The sequence below is a fragment of the Eleutherodactylus coqui genome, chromosome 1, assembly GCF_035609145.1.
Source record: "Eleutherodactylus coqui strain aEleCoq1 chromosome 1, aEleCoq1.hap1, whole genome shotgun sequence".
Taxonomy (NCBI): domain Eukaryota; kingdom Metazoa; phylum Chordata; class Amphibia; order Anura; family Eleutherodactylidae; genus Eleutherodactylus; species Eleutherodactylus coqui.
The window spans coordinates 470,613,268-470,634,594 of NC_089837.1; the positions used below are offsets into that span (position 1 = coordinate 470,613,268).

The window sequence follows — 21,327 nt, forward strand, 5'->3', positions numbered from 1 at the left end:
GGAGACTCGAGCATTTTTGTATGTGGAACGCCGGGTCTTGAGTTTTTATTTTTTTTCTTGGTTCGTTCTCTCTCTCTCTCTCTCTCTCTCTCTCTCTCTCCCACTGCTTGCCTGCCAGACAAAACATACCATTTGCATGCGTGGCGGCAGGGAGGGGTCAAAACAGGCACGTAACAGTGGGGAGGAGGCAAAAACTGGGGCAGGGTCGAACACGGCGTGATGCTTGTTCGAGTAACAAGTACTATCGAGTATGCTAATCAGGCTCGGCAGAGTATGTTCACTCAATTCTAATAGTAACATATAGTAAGAAGAGTTGCCACTATTTGAAGTACACATGAAAACAGTTTAGCCTTATTGCATATAGTATATTACATGCAGGGTTGTAGCTATAAGAGGTACTGGTAGCAGTCACACTAAGGGCCCAAAGCTGCTATCAAACATAAGAAGTGATCCATGTTATAAATGGCAAACGGTAGATGTTGGCCCTCATACAGATTTTGCATTAGGGCCCAGCGGCTTCAAGTTATGCTTTTGATTGCATGCTCTTATTTGGCGTTATAAATATACATGGTGATTAAAAAGTCAGGGCCACCCAGAATATCTTTTGGACAAAAAAGCTATAAGTAGGAAACTTTATAAAACACTTGAATGGGTTGGGAGAAACCTTTTTGCAGCATGATGGTGCCTGTCTGCCATTTTGATGGCAGTCCTCTTGGATTCAGCCCAAGAAACATCAATAAAAAAGGGGGTCATGAGATACATGATTTAAGGGTAGAATTTCATCAGAAATTGATAGGTGTAATCATTTTTTTCAATATCTGCAACCATTTTCAAATTATGGATGATGTCTTGTTGAGTATTATTAAAGTTGTTTGGTTGAATTATATGATATGGAAAGCACTAATCGTATGTCTGTTCAGGTACCAGCAGATGTTCTTAACCCTTTCCAATCCACTGTCTGACGTCTAAAGACATTATGATTTAAGGCTGTACAGCTTCGATGTTGGAAGATGCCCATCAGGGTTCTCTTACTGTATATTGCCAGCCTCTCTGCTGTTGGAGCCTATCAAACGTGTCACCTCATGCAGTACTGGCTTTAGCCAGCAGATAGCACTGTTGTGTAACAGCAGAAAAAGAGTAAGCCCCCTAGGAAAACAAGGATACAAATTGGATTGGAAAGGGTTAATAATCCAGGACAGAATTGAGATCCTCCTGATGGTCGGTAACAAAAGTTCACATGAGGTGGCCGAGGCTTTCCATCAAGAGCACCAAGGAAGAAGCCAGTGAGTGCATGAACTGTCAAAAAATCAATTTAGATGTTCTGGGAAACCGGTAATGTCCAGGACAAACCAAGAACTGGTCATCCGAGCAGTTCTCCGATCCCCCGGTGTCAACAGCTGAGCTTTTATGTGGACTCTTAACAAATATAGTTAGCACAACTGTAGAGACCAGGGAGCAGAAACGCTGCTTAGACAACCCGTTCTCGGTTTGTCCTGGACGCTACCAGTTTCCCTGAACTTCTGAATCAGTTCCCTGACAGTTCCTGCACTCACTGGCTTCTTCTTGTGTCTTCTTGATAGAAAGCCACGGACACCTCATATGAACTCCTGTTAATGACATCAGGATGATCTCAATTCTGTCCTGGATTATAATGGCATTTTTATGGTACCTTAAAAGACATGTGATTTGTGTTTTCCATAGCACAGAATTCAACATAAAAACTTTATTAACACTCAACATGACATCATCCATAGCTGAAAATTGTTGCAGATACTGGAAAAAAGAACTTCACCTATTTTCTGATGAAAATCTAACATTAACTCCTAAAGGATGTGGCATTTTTTTAAAAATTTTGTTTTCTCCTCACTTTCAAAAAAATCATAATTGTTTAATTTTTCTATTGACGTCGCTGTTTGAAGGCTAGTATTTGGGGGGGCAGTTATATTTTTCAGTGGTGCTATTTGATGTACTATATAATGTACTGAAAATGTGAAGCGAATTGGAAGAAAAACCCAATTGCGGCATCTTAGGGTGGGTGAGTCTTGTCCTCTCAACATACACATTACGGCAAAAATGACATAATTACTTTACGACGATACCAAATTTATATAGTTTTACTTTTGCTGTACTACTTTTAAAAAATAAAATATCTTTGGAAAAAAATATTTTCTACCGCCATCTTCTCATAGCCATAAGTTTTTTATTTTTCTATTAAGCTAGTTGTGTGCGGGCTCATATTGTGCAGTGTGTCCTGCAGTTTCTATTAGTACTGTTTTAGAGTTAGTGTGACTTTTTGATTGCTTTTATGACATCTTTTCTTAAAAATGGGGTGACTAAAAAGCGCAATTCTGGCGTTGCATTTTTTTTTTACATTTCTGATGAAGCTCACCATGCGAGATAAATAATGTGTTACTTTGAGAGATTGGACTTTTACGAATGCGGAAATACCAATTCTGCTTTTTTTTTTTTATTATTAACATAGCAAAAGTAGTTTTTTTTAAAAAATTTTATTTCCTTTTATTTTTTCTAATAATTCTGAAAAACTTTATTTTACTTATTTTTACATTTTTTTTCTCCCCATAAGGGACTTGAACTAGCGATCATTTGAGCACACATACAGTATAATGTAATACAACAGTATTATATTATACCACATTTTAACATGCAGTCTATGAAGGCGTGCCACAGGCTTGATAGGCATCTATAAATGGTAGCCCTAGGGGCCTTCAGAAGGCCTCCAACTGCAATGACAACCAAACGGCACTTCGCAAGCTTATCACGGGGGGCTGTTCAGGACCCCCGAACCACAACTAGAGCATTTAATTGCCGCTGTCAGAATTAACAACGGCATTTAGAGTGTTAGCAGCCGAGATTAGCACTGATTACGCCTGTTTCAGGCTGGTGTTTGCTATCACAGGCAGTTGGCACCTGCCTTGTATGGATCGGGATCGGCTCATGATCCCGCTCCATATAAACCCCGAACACCCAGGGTGTAGCTATACATCCTGTGGCTTTGAAGGCTTAAGTCATGTATCCCATGGTCCCCTTTCCGTTGACGTTTCTTAGGCTGATTCCAATATGGCTTCCCCTACCATCTAAGTCTTCTACAGAGTTTCCTACTTGTATAGTTTTTCATTCGGAGTATATTTTGGGTGGTCTTGACTTTTGAATCGCCCTGTATTGTGGTACACCGCAGTATGAGTTGTTCAACAATGTATATAAGACACATTCAGCAATTTCATGTTGTCAGCATCATCTCTCGTATAGACAGCCCCTTGCATCAAAGTAAGTCAGAATGTTTTAAAGTACAATGTAAAATGATACTGTAATTGTATTTCTAATGATTTTTAGAGACTGCAAGGCTTTTTTGTAAAGACAGGGCTTTCTTGCCACAAGACCGAATGGAATAAAAACTGTAAGTTGCTTCATTGAAGTCATCAGCGTTAGTATTACAAACTGCATAAAAACGGAAATTAGATTTTTAACATATTATTCTAAAGCCCAAAGTTTTCCTCCCACTGCCATTCAGTGGTATCATTTAACATCGGCCAGTTGGCATTTAATTTACTGCTTGCCAATGTAATGGCATTATTTTGGGTATAGCTTTTTTTGTGCTTGTACATCACAAGTTATTGTCTTGGACTTTCTATTGCCTGCATCTTAAAGGGACACTTTATATTGACCCTGTCTTGTGTCATTCTGTACTTCACTGAGTGATATACTTAACTGGGCATTGAGAATTGTAACTGATTATCATTGTGGACATTAGGTAAGATATATTGATGTTACGTTAGTGAGCGAGGTCAATTCATGCCACTGGAATATTTTGTATTTGCCCCTTCAATATAGTTTTTCACTGGCTTGGTGATAAAATGTTGCAGAAAGGTATCACACTCAAGTAAAGGGGTTACACCAAGATTGTAAGTTATTCCCTATGCACAGGATAGGGGATAACTTGCTGGTTGGTGGGGATCTAACAGTTGAGACTCCCACTACTCTCAAAAATGGGGGGCTGACAGAAACCCCCAAGCTCTTGACGCTTGGCTAACTCTGCAGTCCAATTGAAAATGAATGTAGCATCAGCACATTTGAGCAACTAGATCTCCATTCAGTCTCCTCCTGACTGTGGGGGGGGGGGGGGGGTTCAGTAACCCTACAATGAAGAGGGCGGGTGACATTGGACCCTCATTCTCAAGATTGGTGGGTGTTTTAGCAATGAGACCCCCACCACTCAGCAAGTTATCTCCTTTCCTATTGATGACCTATCCTTCGTAATTGTAATTGCAGGCACAGCTTCTATTGATTTCAATGAGCGCTGCAGATGCAGTTACAAGCACTGGCCACTACAATGGGGTTGGAGAAACGTCTTCCACTCCAACCCCAGTGTATGCAGGTGCTGTCAGACGGCGGCCAATAACCTGATTGGCCAAGGTCCCAAAGGGTAAGCTCCGACCAATCAACTACTGATGACCTATCCCGAGGAAAGGTCATCAATAGTATTTTTTAATGAGAGAAGAATTGTATTTTAGGGATTGTAAGAGTTGGTAGAATTTAGGCAATTTATATTTATTGACTATGTGTTTTTCAGTGTCCACATTTATCACAACAAGAAAATTGGTAAAATTTGTGGTTGTTTTAGTCAATGAAGATCAAGAAATAGCTACAGAAGTAAAGAAGTGATAAATGTAGCAGAATGTAGCGTAAGGACATACATATGGATTTTCTGAACATTATGAGTCTGAACTGTAAGTCTCTCAGAAAGAAAGCACAGTGCTGCCATAAAACTTCATAAATAACAGAAGGCTGGGGAAACTGATTCATCATAAGGATTCTTACATTGTGGACTTTATTATTGCAAGATTCTGCTGTTCTCCAATGAGGGTAATAAAGTACATTAAAAAAAAAAGAAGATGTGAAATAAATAGAGATGAGCGAGCACGCTCGTTTAAGGCTGATGCTCGAGCGAGCGTCGGTATTTACGAGTAACTGCTTACTCGTCTAAGCACCATGCGGGGGCGAGCTGGGCGGAGCGGGGGGGGGGGCTGAGAGAAAGAGAGATCTCTCTCACTCCCCCCCCCCCCCCCCCCCCGCTACCCCCCGCATGGTGCTTGGACGAGTAAGCACTTACTCGAAAAGACCGATGTTCTCTAGAGCACCAGCCTTAAACGAGCGTGCTTGCTCATCTCTAGAAGTAGAGAAGATATGTACTTGTAGATATAGTGCTAGCCTGACTCATCACCTTTAAGGCTCAGTTCATATCTAGTTTTCAATGTTTACCCAACGTGCACTTTTTTTGCCTGAAAAAAAGTGTCCAAATGTGCTGCTGTGCGTATATTGGCTTTTATGGAAAAGAGGGATGTACACAGACTTTACTGTGTGCTTCTGTTCTTGGGTGCTTATGTTTGCAGCCATTCCTAAAAAAAGAAGCCCAGAATTGCATAGTTTGCTAGACTTTTTTGTACTTTGTAAAGACATACAGCAAACTTTTTTCATATTGAAGTCGATGGACGGTGTAAGGATGAAGTATGCGAAGGTAGAGCCTGTGTTTGCATATGTCAAATGTAAACATTTTTCTTGTACTTTTTTACAAACAGCTCTGACATCATTGATCATAAGTTAATGTTTAAAAATATACATTTTCTTTATTTGAAGAACTGATTTAAATGTATACATTTTTAGTATGCATATTAGCATATACTACCCCTGTATACAAAAAAATGAAATATAAACTAAGGTTTTAATACTCCAGCACTTTAGGTGTATTGGTGAAATTCCAGTTCAATTCAAACTAATTTGGACTGAATCAAACTTTTTGCCCAAATTTGGCGAAAAGTTTTCTCATCCCCAGCAAAAGATCTAAAATTCCCGTCTCTCTTCCAATAGCAGGTATTGGGGGAAAGAGGGATCAGTGCTTTGGTATAAGCATGCTGATCTTTTTTTTCACAAGGGAGATAAGCCAATAAGAGAGAAACTTATTAGTTGTCTACAAATATCCGAAGGGCTGTCACAGTACAAAGGGATCAGCCCTATTCTCATCTGTACAAGGAAAGACTAGAAGCAATGGGATGAAACTGAAAGGGAGGAGACACAGATTAGATATTAGACAGTGAAGGTGATCAATGAGTGGAACAGGTTACCACGGGAGGTGGTGAGTTCTCCTTCAATGGAAGTGTTCAAACAAAGGCTGGACAGACATCTGTCTGGGATGATTTAGTGATCCTGCACTGAGCAGGGGGTTGGACCCGATGATCCTGGAGATCCTTTCTAACTCTACCATTCTGGGATTCTAAGAAGTGTCTGGCAGCAGTTTATTCCCCTCCCCCCATTGAAAACCAAGTTGAGCATACATGTACATGGTAGGATCTGAGGGAATAGCTGTCAGCTGGACTAGTTTGGCTGTCAGGATGGTCAGCTTTACTTTTTCAAATATGTGCCCTCTTCTGCTCTCGATATGGATGATTGCAACATAAGACCACACACAAACTTTGCTCATAGTTTGCCTGCATAAGCACTGCATTCACAAATTGGTAGGATACTTTTAAAATTATTTTTAGATTAATTGCAAAGTTCATTTTTTATTTTATGCATTGGACTAATGAACGATGGCTGTAAAAATTCACATAGCCCTCAAATTCCCAGGCAACTAACAATGTCTGTCCATGTTACAACAAATGCATAAGACGCATTTCCTTCTTCGATTAGTAAAGCCGGCTTTAGTTACATTATGCTGTATAGTTGTCAGGCACTTGCCTCTTGGCATCATTGGAATTCATTTCTCATAATGCATAGGAAATGTATCTCTAGCTGTCAGCATTTCTTAACAAGCAGCAGACTAGAATGAGGGCCGTAAAACACTCCACTGGGGGTTAACAGCTCCCCGCATTCAGTCCTATATCCCCAGTCGGTGATGAAGAGAGGCGGAATCCAGGCAGGTTATTCCTGGCAATGAAATGATATCGGAGTACTGTGGCAGAAAAAATGTAGTCACAAGGAAGGAGAAGGAAACCCTTGAATTGAAGCATTTTGTACGGATGCGGACATTGATAAACTTTACGCCAGAAACGGTTAAGGTAATTGCTACTGGCCTCAATACTGTCTTCTGCGGGCCTCGAAAGGAAGTATATTAAATCTCCCCATACCAATGCTGTTTTCAGATTTCGGAGCTATTCTTGGCTGTGAGCACAGGGCTGCCCACACAGCCATCCATGCATGTGTCAAACAGATTCATGTTTATGGACCAATTCCTTCCCATCTTTCAAGGGGGAAAGCCATTATTCTTTGCCTACAGGGTCAATGGACACATATTTTGTCTGCCCATATTGTCGGCTATCTTTCTTAATAATACACAAGAAGGAGCTGCAAGGTCTCAAGGAGGAAATTCACCTTCTCTTAATTGAATCATAATTTCTAGAGGTGTCGGAAGTTATTATTTAATCCACTTCCAGATGTGAAATGTAAAGTTCATGAAGACACATGACATATACAGTGCTGTATAAAAGTGTTAGACGGGTGGGGAAGAAATGCTGCGAAGTAAGAATGCTTTAAAAATATCGAAGTTTTAATAGTTTATTTTATCAGTTAGCGAAATGCAAAGTAATGAACAGAAGAGAAGTCTATATCAAATCAATATTTGGTGGGACCATCTTTTGCTTTCAAAGCAGCATCAATTGTTCTAGGTCAGTGGAGGCGAAGGTATGGCACGCGTGCCAGAGGCGGCACGCAGAGCCCTCTCTGCTGGCACGTGTCGCCGTCAGCTGCTCACCACGTTAGTGAATACCTGCAGGGACCGCGGCTCCCCTGCCGGCATTCACTAAGCAGCGCTGCTTTGTGCGCTGATCCCCACCGCATATTAACTTTTTGCTCCCCACGTCTGCCCTAATCAGCAATTCCAGCAACCTGATTGGTTGTTTGGTAAATCAATCAACAGAAACAACCAATCAGGTTGCTGGAATTGCTGATTAGGGCAGAAGTGGAGAAGAAAAAATTAATATGCATTCCGGCCACACTGTGATGTCAGTGTGCAGGCAGATCCTCCTTCCCTGACGTCTCCTACTTGGTTCCGCAAGAGCAGGGGGAGGAGGCGTCCAGCAGCACACTGACGTCAGTGTGCACCTGCTATCAGTGCTGCTGGAGGGCGCGCCGGGCAAAGTAGGAGCGGCGCTTTCACAAGGAGGAGGGGGTAAGTATGTGGGTCTCGGGGGTGAATAGCGGGCCACTGTGGGGTGTCACTATGCTACTGGGGGGCCGCTGTGGGGTGTCACTGGGCTACTGGGGGGCCGCTGTGGGGTGTGACTGTGCTACAGGGGGCTGCTTTGGGGGGGGGGTCACTGTGCTACTGAGGGGCCGCTGCGGGGTGGTCACTGTGCTACTGAGGGGGCGCTGTGGGTGTGGGGGCGTCATTGTGCTACTGGGGGGCCGCTGTGGGGTGTCACTATGATATCGGGGGGTCACTATAGGGTGCCACTGTGCTACTGGGGAGCTGCAGTTTTGTTCAGGCGATTTTTGAGCGTCAGCAATGCTTTTTTTTGTGATTGCTCATGCAATAAAGTCAATAGGAGTTTCTAATGTTAAAGACACATTGCATGAAAATTGCAAGTTCGTGCGTTGCAATGCGATAAAAAGGAGACTCTGTAGGGGAACATGGGTTAGAAAAAAAGCGCTGAAAGATAGAAAATGCAGCAATTTTCAAATTCGCAACATCGTATGAGTGAAACTATTGCAAATGGGAATGAAACCATTGAAAATCATTGGTTTCATTATTCTGCGTTTTTACTCGCGCAGTTTTATCGCCCATGTGAAAACGGCCTAAGAGAACCAAAATAATCTTGTAGATATGTTACCTTTTAATGGTAACATATAAAATGATTGGGTATGTTAACAATGCGAGCTTTTAAGGCTACTTGGGTCTCTTCATCAGGCATGATATAAAAATATATCTGCAGTTTCGTCAGATATATTCTGCGATACATATAAGCCTGATGAAGAGACCCAAGTAGCCTTACAAGCTCGTGTTGTTAACATACATAATCATTTTATATGTTACCCAATCAGAGGTGTAACTTGATGCTTCTGGGCTGCAATGCAAAATCTGTAACAGGTTGTTCAACCCTAGTGCTTTATTCAAAGTACTGGGCTCCCTAGGGGCGTAGCTAAAGGCTGATGGGTCCGGGTGCAAAAGTTTATCTTGAGGCCCCCCCAACGTCTCTTAACCCCTTAACTTAGAGGTGTAACTTGAAGCTCCTGGGCCACAATGTAAAACCTGTAATGTGGCCCCTAACTATAATGTTTTGTTCATAGTACTGGGCTCCCTATATGGAGAAGCGAGGCCTAAGGCTCCTGGGCCCGGGTGCAACCGCATCCCCTGCATCCCCCATAGTTGAGCCAGTGGGGCTCCCTATATAGAGAAGAGAGGCTAAATGAGCCCCCTAAGGCTCCTGCGTCCGGGTGCAATCGCATCCCCTATAGTTATGCCAGTGAGGCTCCCTATATGGAGAAGAGAAGCCTGATGGGCCCCCTCATGCCCCCTAAGGCTCATGGGCCTGGGTACAACCACATCCCCTATAGCGAAACTCCTGTAAAGGTAACATATCTACAAGATTATTTTGTATCTCGTACTAAAAGCTATCACATAATGTTTGAGAGCTGTGTGGGTCTTTTTGTACCTTAATGAGCCATGCCGGGCTCTTGCAGTTGTAGTTTTCTGTGGCATAGCATATCCTGGGTGATTTAATAAAGACAATAAGTCACTCTTGGGTATTTCTTGCAGACAGATCTCTTACCACCTGTATCTTTCTCTTATTATGAGGTTGCTGTAATCTGACCTTTGTGATAATCACTGCAAGGAAAAAATACAAGTCTTTTTATTCTTTGCCTTTTTTTGCGAGCCATGTGATTAAGATGGCAAACACACATAAGAAATGTGCTTTCTGTAAAGAATGTCTTCTGGCAAGATATAAAATTCCGTTTTTATTGAACCCCGAGCAGTCTATCACTTGCTCTGTTATTATATAGCTGTTATTGCTAAAATGTGTAGGATGATAATAGGGCCTGAGTTCCTACATACGGAGTATTCCCACCGAGAACCTTACAAGCTTGGAGATTTGACCAACTGAAATATTCTAAAAATTCCCGTGCGGTCACGACTTTGAAATGGAAAAGCTGATTTTTTTGTTGTTCTTTGTACGAGTTTTTTTAGGACAATTACCAGAACATATTGTATAAATCAAGTTTTTAATTTATATTTTTAAAGAATTTGGTGAATTTTTTGCATTTTTGATGCCATGATCTATATTTAAAAAAATCCTAAATTCCTGCATTTTTTACACTGACCACAGTCTGATACTTCCTGATCTGTAGAGAAAACTTTTCAGCTGTTATCTCATTGACATTACAGGCAGCATTATAATGACAGGTAACACCAATATGTACATAACACAGGCTGCAAATCCACAACAGGAGATGGTCACAGCTTACCTCCTCCCTCTCTCTGCACAATGATCCATGCACAGATCACAGAGCATGTATAGAACAGTCTCTAATAGAAACCAAAAGGTCCGCTTCTGTCCATTGTATGACTGGCTACTGTAAAGGAATTGTAAAGCATGTCTCTGCAGCAAAGACAAGATAGCTATAGTCATATACAGGCAAGAGAATGGAAAAATCTACCATCAGAAAATTAAAAATAGATTAGAAAAAAGTAAAAAATAGAAACGATACATTCCCTTTAAATTGTATACAACTAATATACAAGAAACCTGCTGCTGCTGCCTACCACGCATCATGGTTGAGTTACTATTTGGCATCATATTATGTCAATACACTGTTATCCAATGTATGGGGACGGGGGGCTCTATCCAGAAGCATAACTTTAGGGGTATTCCCATCTCGTACATAAATGTCTGATGGATGCAGTTGCCATCTCTAGGACCTGGACTTATCTTTAGAACAGGGGACCTCCCACCCTGTCTGAGGTTACCTCCATGGCCACCGGTGGCTGGGTTTACAGAAAAAGGTAGTTTTGTATTGTTTCTGTAACTCCCGTAGAAGTGCATGGAAGCTTCAGAAACTGAATAGGACAGTGAGCTATGCTGTTATTTTACCTCCTAAGCTGTGGAAACAGATCATTGTGCTCTGCTGTTTCTGCTCTCCACCTTGCTTCTTTTGCTGAACACCTCTGAAGACATTCGTCAGCACAACAAATGTATGTTCCTAGCATTTACTGAGAAAGAGGTCTGCTGACCTTGAAACGTGTATATATTTATATTTACTGGTTTCATATATAAATAGAGAAGTTTGGCAAAATCCACTTTGTGCAAACATATATGTATCGAGGTCTCACCATATACCCAATTTTTCAACCTTTCTGATATTCGTATTTGAGTCAGGGCAGCTCACATAGGCTGTAGGTAGGGAGGAAATTACACAGGAGAGAAGAGAACCTATGACAGAATCTATGGGGAAATGGTATCCTTCTCAGTCTGTGTCTGTTAGCGCAAGGAGCAAGATATCTTTCATAGGCTGTGCTGATACATGAGAGCTAGTGAAGGAAGTAGCATCCTAGACACACAGGCCTTGCATCCAGCATGCATTATGGGGAGGGACATGCCTACATGAGAAAAGTTTGAAACTAAGTTGAAAACTGCACATCACAGGGTCTGAAAATGAATGAAGGGATTGAAGATTGCAGCCTGTAAAAATTGTGCTTTGCCATGTCCAAGGCGTCTGTAAGCTTTTCTATGTCATAATAGCTACTAATTATGCAAAGTAACCACACGTATCTGTTGTGTACATTGTTGTAACTCGGAATCTAAAGTGTTAATACATTTTCTTTTCTTTGCAGAATGTGTAATGAACAGCCAAGAATGGACTCTCAGTCGCTCTACACCTGAAATTCGAGTGGTGAGTCATTTATTTGTTCATTCCACTTAAAATGTCATGGTTTTGTTTTTCTCAGTGGGTGCCGGAAAGCTTGCATGAGTTTAAGGACTCCTACCCACTCGGGGTTTTTTTTATGCTAATGTCAATGGGACTTTCTAATGTTAGAATCGCATTGCACAAACTTGCGATTTTTGTGAAATGCGATTTTAACATTAGAAAGTCCTATTGACATTTGAATTAACCCTTTCCAATCCTGGTTTTCCTAGGGGGGCTGATTCTTTTTCTGCCATTATACAATGGCGCTATCTGCTGGCTAAAGCCAGTACTGCATGAGGTGACACATTGGATAGGCTCCGACAGCAGAGAGGCTGGCAATATACAGTAAGAGAACCCCGACGGACGTCTTCCAACATCGGAGTTGTACAGCCTTAAATCATAATGTCTTCAGACGTCAGACAGTGGATTGGAAAGGGTTAAAAAAAATACAGTGATATCACAGTGTTAAAAAAATGCTTGTGGGAAGGAGCCCTAAAAGTGCATTAACATATAGTGGAATTGGTACGGATTTTATGAGGTCTATAGAGATGAGCGAACGTGCTCGCTTTTTTAGAGTAACTGCCTACTCGGGTGAAAAGATTCGGGGTGGAGCGGGGGTAGCAGGGGGAATAGGGGGGAGCTCTCTCTCTCTTCCCCCCCCACTCCCCACCGCAACCCCCCGCTCACCCCTGGCGCCCCCGAATCTTTTCGCCTAATAAGGCAGTTACTCAAAAAAAGCGATGTTTGATCGAGTAATTGCTCTAAACGAGCGTGTTCGCTCATCTCTAGTGGTCTAAAATATGTACTCAAAAGCTGCATCAAAATCTGTACCATTGATGCGGATCTGCAGCAGACTTCACCCCTTTAAGTGAAAGAGTGAAATCTGCTGTGGATCCGTATTAAAATCTCCACTAGATGGCGCAGATATTGGTGTGGATCTTCACTAAAATTTACAGCGCAAAATATGCAGTGGATTTTGGTTCCGATCCGCAGCTTCATCCACTAGGTGTGAACTTACCCTAAGGATATGTTTACACGATGCACATCACGGCGGAAGTTTCTGCGGCAAATTCGGCCGCATCAAAAACCGCAGCATTCTGCCCTGTCACTTCTTGATGCGGAAACTCAAGGAAACACAATATTCGAAGATGGAATTACACATGTGGATTTTGCCCATTGGCAAAGCAATGCGTGAAATTTATATGGAGAATTCTGTGGTGAATTCCTCCATGTGAACATACCCCAAGAGTATTCAGTATATGCCATATTCTAACTGGATAGTCATAGATGAAAACCATTTGTGAAGCTCTCTCGTACATTAATGGCTCATATAGATGGGCATGTTACCACTCCAAACCTTGAGTTGTACAGAGCCGTGATAAAACGCGCATACTTGTGTACCTAGGTTTTAGATCCTGCATACTATATATAATATACAAATTCTTCTGGTCTTGGCCAGGTCATAGTACTGCAATTATTTGTCACTATCCCTACACAGATCCTTCTAAAATGATTGTGTTCTGCTGTTTGATCAGAGGCAATATAACTAATTGACATAATCAAGAAAAATAGTGTTCAGAAAGAGACTTGAAACCACAATCTTGTGCATCAAAAGACAATAACAGCTATTGATTGTGATATGACTAATACAATTATAGATAAAGGCTGCACTTTGACACTCATTTTGTCATTTAAATCAATGGGTTTTTAGAATTGAAGACTTTTTATAATTGCTTTTCCTTAAAAAAATGTGATTGAGTTCTCTGCTTGTGGTATTTTTCAAGGTACTGCAGACTAAAGAACTGAAATCTTAGTAAATTCTATGAGTCAGACTAAACTGACAGCTCCTCCCCTAGTCTGCTCCCCCGTTGTGAAGGTATATTCACTGCCTTCCACTGAGCTATTACAGAGGGCTGTATGACAGTGCCAGAGGATGGTGGAGGAGACCAGGAGCACAGAGAGCAAAGAAAACTACTATTACAGAGAGCTGTATGATAGTGTCTGTCATTGATGGAGGAGAACAGTAGGACAAAGAGCAGAGTAAGCTATTATTACAGATGGCTGTATGACAGTGGTGGCGGATGATGGAGGAAATCAGGAGGACAGAGTAAGGAAAGCTACTATTACAGATGGCTGTATGACAATGCCAGCAAATGATGGAGGAGAGCAGGAGGACAGAGAGCAGAGGAAGCTACTATTACAGAGAGCTGCAATTCACTACAGGTGAATTTACTGCTCTTTTCAGCCGTGAGGGAAAACTGGGCCAGCAGCTACTCAGAGAGAGGATGGAGAGATAGCTGTGTAGTACTGAGTGGGTGTGGTTATACTACACAGCCTCTGAAAGAGGAAAGGGGAAGAGCAGCTGAGTTTGTGTGTGTTCATGAGAGAGACCAGCTGATCTGTGCTGTGAATGCCCCTTGACAGAAACATAAACGAAGTAGGAGGCTCTCTAAATGCATAAGAATGAAACCTCAATGAAAAAAACAGATAATTGCATTATTTTTTTCTGCTGGGCTTAGTATGATAGTGTGTACTGATTTTTCATGCACATAGGTTTCCAGGGCCCTTAACGTCATATTGATCTATTTATAAAAAATAATAATTCACAGCATATTATAGTGTTACCTTGTAGAGCTAAGATTATGCCGAGAAGTCTAGAACCACACTGGGAAGCATGTTTCTGATAACTATACACATATGCAAAAACACAGATCTTAAAATCCTAAGCAAATTTTACATTTTAGAGATTATTACAAATTGGTGGTTGTGAGATAATGCAAGGAGGAATAGAATTCGTAGTGTAGAGATGGTATATTTATGATGTATTTCCTGACTATCATTGCAGAGACTGTGGTCTCCTAGAACTTTATTTAAAGAATATCTGACAACCAGACACACTTTAGAGCATGTGGATCAATAAATACTCATTTATGAAACTTTATACATTATTTATTAGCATTCCTGGGTTGAAAGGTCTTCAGGGAGTACCCTATGAAACTATAGTTTTATGAAAATTGTAGAGTCTTCAGAAAGTCCAGTATCTGCATTTCCTATAATCTTTGATTCAAAGATGGTTGATTTGACCAGGACCACTCTGGAAGGTTTATACGCAAACATACCAAAACTCATTGAACCCAACAAATGTGATACGATTTCTCTTTAATGCATTATTTTCTCTCCTAGGGTGTTGTGGGTAACATTAAAAGTGCTAAATCTGCCCTTGTTCACCGATTTGTTACGGGATCCTATCTGGCAATAGAAGCACCAGAAAGTAAGTTGGACTTACCCTACATACCTTTAGTATATCTGACGTCTATATATTCTTAGGATAGCTTCTGAACCTGACTGATATTTCTTCTGTCGGACCTTGATTTTTGTTAATGCACAAAAGATCCTAGTAAAGGTGGTTTCTAGTGATGAGCGAGCATACTCGCTAAGGGCAATTGCTTGATCAAGCACTGCCCTTAGCGAGTACCTGCCCGCTCGAAACAAAAGGTTCGGGTGCCGGCGGCGGGCAGGGAGCTGCGGTGGAGAGCGGGGAGGAACGGAGAGGAGATCTCTCTCTCTCCCTCTCTCTCCCCCCTGCTGAATACCGCTACTCACCGCTCCTCCGCGCCGGCACCCGAACCTTTTGTCTCGAGCGGGCAGGTACTCGCTAAGGGCAATGCTCGCTCGAGCAATTGCCCTTAGCGAGTATGCTCGCTCATCTCTAGTGGTTTCACATCTGCACTTGGGCTTCCGCTTTCCTGCTCTGTTCGGGGAGCAGGTAAGGGGAATCCCTGCGACCAAACGGCTCCATCTCAGTATGGAACCGAACAGCGCGGAACGGACCCTATAAAGTATAATGGGTTCCGTTCGATTTCTGTTCAGCTTTTAGATGGAAAAAAAAGTGCGGCATGCAGTACTTTTTCTTTCGGCATTGCGAGCCGGATCTGTGGCAGAACTTCTGACCGGAGGTTTCAATGCAGATGGGAAACCGGTCTGACATATATTTGTAATTGTAAGATTACTGCATTGGATGAAAACGTACAGTATACTATTCCTGTACATACAAAAAGCTGGAAATGTGGTCACTTGAAGGTCAGCAGACTGTGGCACTGGTATGACACTGAAATAAATAGGGAAGAATCTTTGATTGTGTGTTTTTTTACAGAGTGATTCTAGGAAACCCAAATATTCCTTAATAACTTTTTAATTTTTGTCTGGATGAAAATTGATCTGTGTTTACCTTGTATGTTGCAAAACAAGGACAGGGAGGCATTTAAGAAGGTTGTATGCCAGTTTTCTGGCATAGAAAAGTAGCTAAACTTTGCACAAGGGGCGCTCGCACAAGAATTTTGCAACTTTTCAGCCTTCTGCATCAGCCCTGCCAATTTTTTGAAAAGTGGGCAGGATATGTCAGGAGGTGGCGGGGCACCCAGACTAACAAATGTATGTGTAATTTGTGCCAGAAACTCACGTAAATTATGTAAGAAATCTATGCCTCGTCTGTGCCAGGCGTAAAGGTGCACGGAGGTCCAGGGGATGCGCTGAATGCATGCACTTCTTCATGTATTCAGCACACTGAGGGCTTGAGGAAATCTTTCTAAGCCTAGTGTCGAGAATGTCGGGCATAATACATTTTCCCCACAATACTGAAAATGGCTCCCCCAGCATTCAATCATTTTTTTGCAAGTCTGCATATTGGTGAAGACATCTGCTAATATGACATCAGTAATGGTAAAATAGTAATGTGACATCAGTAAAGCACGGGGCCTTATCGGGCCCAAAGGGCACATAAGGGGAGGCCCTGCATGACAGGGTTGCTAGGGAACAAAAAGAATGTGCTGAAGGGGTTAAAGTATAGTGAGTGTAAGAGCAAAGAGAGGGGGGTGCGTGCTTAGTGGGGGAGGTAGGAGTTGATTGGTTGAAAGAGAATTAGGGGTGGTAGTTAGGAAGCTTTTAAAAGGAGGATGTTTAGGCGGGAGCATCGTATTGGAAAAGAAAAGCGAGGAGAGTCCCACCCACTTTCCTTATAGAGAGGAGAAGGGTTAGATAGGTGTATATTACTGATATTTTAGGTAGAAAGAGTGATATGAATAATTATGGTAAAGTTTGTATATCATGTGGTGGCAGCCTGTAGTATGTGAGGGGAGTGCTTGGAGGCAGGTTTTTTATATTGGGTGGAGGGAGTTTTGGTAGGTATGTCCAGGGGCGTAACTATAGAGGATGCAGGGAATGCGGTTGCACCCGGGCCCAGGAGCCTTAGGGGGCCCATAAGGCCTCTCTTCTCCATATAGGGAACCCAGTACTATAAGTGAAGCATTATAGTTGGGGACCTGTTACAAGTTTTGCATTGGGGCCCGGGAGCTTCAAATTAAACCTCTGGGTATGTCCTCACCTGTAAGATTTCCCACCCTATAGGTTTATAGTAGTTGGGCCTCTCCGTATTTGAAAGTGTTAATATGTAATGTTGTTTTTGTTAAATAAAATGGCTGCTGTGGCCAAAAATATCCAATGAAAAGTTTAGTCTCAGTCTATTATTGAAGGTAATGAGGGAAGGTGGTAGCCTGAGGTGAGTCATGGTAAATTAGTAATGGGACACCAGTAAATAAACCCGTTTGCCAGAAGTCACGAACAATAAGCACACACTGTTCATGTTTGTGGCACACTAAGTCAAACACCTGTATGGCGGTCGCCTCTGAATGTCACACGTACATCATTGAAAGTTGTGATGGTTCAATAGGCATTAGGGGAAGATTTATGAAACTGTCTGAGGGTCCGTCCACACGTGGCAGAAATGATGCAGGTTTTTTTTGCAGTGGAAAATCTGCATGAAATTCTGTATCAAAACCACGTCAAAATCTGCATATTTGGTGCATATTTTGACTCAGTTTTGAAGATTTTATCTTTTCAATTGAAGGGATGAAGTCTGCTGCGGATCTGTGGCAAATTCTTCCAATAATGCAGATTTCGAAGTGTTTTTTTTCTAATGCAGAAAATCTGCGCCATTTCCACTATGTGTGAATGTACCCTGTATTTAGGGGGGGGGATATCATTGAAATACAGTAGACTATGCCAACTGTCGTACACTAAAGAACCATGGGGACATAGTGTGCCTTGGCTCAGCTGTATTCACATATCAGCAATCTTTAAAAAAGTTTTTTGCCTATATTTTATAGGAGCATTTTTTTTTGCACATTCCTAAATCAAGTACCTATCTTCAAACAAATTATATCAAAGCACCGCCAAGCCTATGATCATACATTGGGCTGCTTATTAAAAAAAAAACATAGGTGCTAGTATATAAGCATTAAAGTGATCCTTTCATGTAAGAAGTCTGGTTCTAGGTTGGAGCCTCTTATGTTCTAGCCTGTGCACACCGAGAGCGTAGTCAGAGAAGAGCCAGAAGTTGGGAACATGTGGTATCAGTTTGCAGTACAAGGGAACAAGCAGGTAATGTTGTCAGGAGGAAGCCAGGAGTCAATAACAGGAGGTAGCAGTTGGCAAGTATAGAGGATCAGGTTAGAAAGAGGCACTAGACTATTGGCAGGGAGCTCAATAATCGTGCACTACTGCAGTGGCAGAGCTAGGCTTTTATAGTTTGCCTAATCAGAAGCAAGCCAGGGCCAGGACCAGGAACCAGACCAGGATTACAAGATGATGGCTAAGCTTAGCAAGGGAGCTGTCCAGAGGGCTGGATAGCTCAGCAGGGGGAGCTGCAAACTGGAGCACAGGAGTCCCTGGGTTCAAGCCCTGACATGCCACTAGATTCATGGTATGACCATGGGCAACATAAGCCCAGGACAGATATACCTATTTGGCCCATGTTTGTTTTATTCTGAAACACTGCTGTATTTTAGAAAGACTAAAGCTTAAACTTTGACTTGGAGCTGTGCTCTCGAAGTCCAAGTGGTGGGCAGCGTCCGGCTCTCCCCACCTGCGCTATGAAGACCTACAGCTCCATCTTGATACTTCGGGCGGGGAGAATCCAAAGTGGCCCACCTCTTTGAGTCGAAAGCTCAGCTCAGAGTCAAACTTCTAAGAATATTTTTTCTGAAACACAGCAGCGTTTCAGAATAAAATGTACATAGGTTGAATGACCATATCTGTCCCGGCCTCATGCTGCCCGTGGTTCAGGCAGCATTAATCTAGTGACAGGTTCCCTTTAATTAAGTATGGTATGGCACAATACATTCAAACCTATGCTAGATAAGGCAGGTTTTTAGATGAGCAGAAACTTGTGCTATCTAGTTCAATGATTTCCCAGTTTTTCTACCAACCACCCACTCACACACTCTGCTGGATTCTTTGTGTGCTGTGGCTTAAGGTAGCAGAAAGCATTGTGTTTTGTCAGCATGAAAAAAAAAATTGCTTTTGCAAAGCCATAAAAGAACATCTCTTATTCAGAACATTAGAAACGAAGGGATTCATAAAAGTAAATTAATTACATCTGCGTAGGCTCCCAGCACGACCAATTCTATATTTTTGCTGAAGGCTATACAGGGGCTTTACATGCTTCTTGCATTGTATTTGCTCCTCATTAAGTGTAAATGTGAAATGTCACAACCAATTACATATCAACGACTATCGTATTAAAAATGGTTGAAAAATACCAGGAATTGTCCGATTAGTTGCTGCTTTGCTGATATAAATAAAGCAATAAATAATAATGTAATAATAAATAGATAATAGAATCATAGAGTTATCCACATAATTGCCCTCATCAAGCAATACATCAAGACCTTTTTTGCTGGTGGCAAAATTCCAGTAGCAGCAGTACATTACTGCTCATACACACACGTATGATGGCATGGAAAACTGCCAATGTGTGCCATATTACTTTTCTTGCCACCTTTGAAAAGTCATGAATAAGTAAGCAAGATAAGTTAGGTAAGAAGGGGCAGGACCGCCATCAGTCCGACAGAAATTGGCTTAAAGGGGTATTGAAGGATTTTACCAATGATGGCCTATCATCTGAATAGGTCATTAATACTTGATAGATGGGGGTCTGCTGCTTGGGATCCTCATTGATCAGCTGACGGTCGAGTCCACTGTCAATGCAGCGGAGCTGGACGTCTACATTGGCAGTCAAGGCTGGAACATTGACGTCAATAGGAGTGATACCTGCTATTATACTTCCGGCTTGTGGTCAGAGATGGAAGTGTAATAAGAGTTAGTTAGTTAGATAGTTATCATGCTTGGACGACGAGCGCCAATCTAGAATGACCACGACCGAGAGCATTGTTCCATTTGGTGTTGATGTCGGAGGAGGTACCGTTGCCTATTTGTCGCACCCACGAACGTCGCGGATGACCATGAGGCCTCCACCATCCGGCAGGGGGTCGTCTTTCGATTTTCCTAGCAATTGCTGCAGTTAGAGCACCGTGGGCCAGAACAGCTTCTGACAAGCGTGCAACATGACCAAAAAGTGCAAGTCGTCTGCTTGTTATTGTTTCTGTCATTGACTTAATCCCCGTGCAAGCCTGTATCTCACTGTTTCTGATTAAGTCAAACCAACGGACATAGAGAATCTGGCATTGGTATCACATGTGAAAGGACCCCAGAGGCTCAGTGGTTTGCAAAAGCAAAGTCCAGGTCTCCGAGCCGTACAGTAATATTGGCATTACGTAAGAGGTATCGCTCATAATGATTTGAAGCCTATTACACTCTCTGGACCTGGCCGCCGATGCCAACATCTGGACCTACTGCACTGTTAGTTGGCTGGAGAAACAGCTAATTGGCGCGCATCTGGAGCCACGGACTCCTACGAATCAACTATAGATGACCTATCCTGAGGTTAGTATATAAGTAGTAAAAGCCTGGAATACCACTTCAAATTATAGCACAAATGTACACATTCTCATAGCAGTCGTAGATTTTAATATCTGGTGCATTGGACAGCCGCCTAAAATGCGTCAAACTTATCAAGAAGTGTGGATCTTTTTATAAATTGGGAGAATTTTACTGCATAGTAAAATTGGTTTAGGCTGGGGAATGAAACCCTAATCTTAGTAAATTTCCCTTATTTTCTATAGCTATGGTTAATATTTTTGTAGTGTGCTATTGATGATCTGTCTGGGATGATTTAGTGCTGTGTTCCCCAACTCCAGTCCTCAGGGACCGCCAACATGTCATGTTTTCAGGATTTCCTCTGTATTGTGCAGGTGATGTAATTATTATCGGTGCCTCAGACATTGCCACAGGTGTTCTTACTATTGGATATCCTGAAAACATGACCTGTTGGGGGTCCTCGAGGATTGGAGTTAGGGACCTCTGATTTAGTGAATCCTGCATTGAACAGAGTTGTACCCGATGACCCTGGAGGTCCCTTCCAACTCTACCATTCCATGATGCGGCTCCATTACAGCCCTGAGTGACTGCACCCTTACATTTTAACTTCATCTTTTAGTTTCCCCAGCTGGTGTCCTTCAT

At 42.1% G+C, this 21,327-nt stretch overlaps 1 protein-coding gene across 2 annotated transcripts in view; it reads left to right on the top strand.

Moving 5' to 3' along the window:
* AGAP2 (ArfGAP with GTPase domain, ankyrin repeat and PH domain 2) overlaps positions 1-21,327 on the top strand; it is a 270,155-nt gene that overhangs the window by 162,269 nt on the left and 86,559 nt on the right. For both annotated transcript variants that reach the window (XM_066584399.1, XM_066584400.1), the window contains exons 2-3: positions 11,840-11,898; positions 15,097-15,184. In XM_066584399.1, the coding sequence (XP_066440496.1) occupies positions 11,840-11,898; positions 15,097-15,184 (147 nt within the window). The remainder of the gene's footprint in view (positions 1-11,839; positions 11,899-15,096; positions 15,185-21,327) is intronic.